This window comes from Eurypyga helias, unplaced genomic scaffold (assembly GCF_000690775.1).
Source record: "Eurypyga helias isolate BGI_N326 unplaced genomic scaffold, ASM69077v1 scaffold24936, whole genome shotgun sequence".
Lineage (NCBI taxonomy): Eukaryota > Metazoa > Chordata > Aves > Eurypygiformes > Eurypygidae > Eurypyga > Eurypyga helias.
Window position 1 is genome coordinate 408 of NW_010258891.1, and position 1,106 is coordinate 1,513.

Consider the following 1,106-nt stretch of genomic DNA (forward strand, 5'->3'; position numbering starts at 1 on the left):
ACGCTCGCCGGAAAGAAGCCATCCGTGCCAAGGTGAGCCAAAAATCCCCCCCACCTTCCCTGCCCAGCTTAGCTCAGCAAGGTGCCCCACATCCTCTGTCCCCTGTGGCGGGGGTCTGCTAACCCCCCCGACCCGTGGGCAGGTGGGACAGTACATCTCCCGAGCGGAGGAGCTGAAGGCATTGGTCACCTCCAGCAGCAAGAACCTCCTGCAGCAAGGGAACCCGGCCAGAGCGCTCCTTAAAGGTAGCGGGATTTGGGGATCTACCCCCTGCCCTGGCATCGGCAGAGCAGGAAGGGGGCACCTGGTGGGGTTTCGGGCTGAAGGGTGCCTCCCTGGGGTCCCCCCCGGCAGAGATGGCCAAGGACAAGCCTCGGCTCTGCGCTGCACTGGAAGTGGCTTCTGCTGCCATCGCTAAGGTGAGTCCTGGATTTGGGGGGTCCCCTCTCCCCTTGAGTGGACGGGGAGAGAGCAGACCCTGGGTGGGGAGGGAGCCGGTGTCTCCCCCAACTGCAGCCCGGCACCTGGGGTCCCTTTGCAGGAAGAGGAAGGCAAAGACGACGGTGACACCCTGGAGCTCTACCAGCAGAGCCTGGGAGAGCTGCTGCTCCTCCTGGCCGGTGAGTTGCAGCCGTGGCGGGGGCACGCGGGCAGGGACGGATCCTGCGCCCACAGCGGGTCTGACGGCACATCCCTCTGCAGCGGAGCCTGCGGGGAGGCGACGGGAGCTGCTCCATGCAGAGGTGAGTGCCAGCTGTGGGACAGCAGCCTGTCACCCTTGGCATTGCATGGAAGGGACTTTCCTCTCTCTTTGCCAGATCCAGACCCTGATGGCCCGAGCTGAATACCTGAAAGATCAGCTGAAGGTGCGGAGGCTTGGGGGAGCTCTGCAGCATGGCTGGGGGCTCTGGAGCATGCTTGGGAGGGTTTAGAGGCTGGAAAACACTCCTTTCCCCTGGTAGATGCGGGAGGCACAGTCCCTGGGCAAGGAGGCGCTGGCGGAGCCTGTCCGGAGCAGTAAGTCCCTATCTCTGTCCCCTCTCATCTCGTTGGAGGGGGCTCAAGGAAGCGTCCCCCCTCGTGGCTGCAGCCCTGCTGTGGGGCAT

The 1,106-nt window shown here is 64.6% G+C and overlaps 1 protein-coding gene across 1 annotated transcript in view; it reads left to right on the forward strand.

Moving 5' to 3' along the window:
• ULK3 (unc-51 like kinase 3) overlaps positions 1–1,106 on the forward strand; it is a gene marked incomplete at its 5' end in the record, with an annotated part of 3,865 nt that overhangs the window by 401 nt on the left and 2,358 nt on the right. The window contains 7 exons of the mRNA XM_010154525.1: positions 1–32; positions 143–245; positions 355–419; positions 542–620; positions 703–743; positions 819–866; positions 963–1,017. Of these exons, the coding sequence (XP_010152827.1) occupies positions 1–32; positions 143–245; positions 355–419; positions 542–620; positions 703–743; positions 819–866; positions 963–1,017 (423 nt within the window). The remainder of the gene's footprint in view (positions 33–142; positions 246–354; positions 420–541; positions 621–702; positions 744–818; positions 867–962; positions 1,018–1,106) is intronic.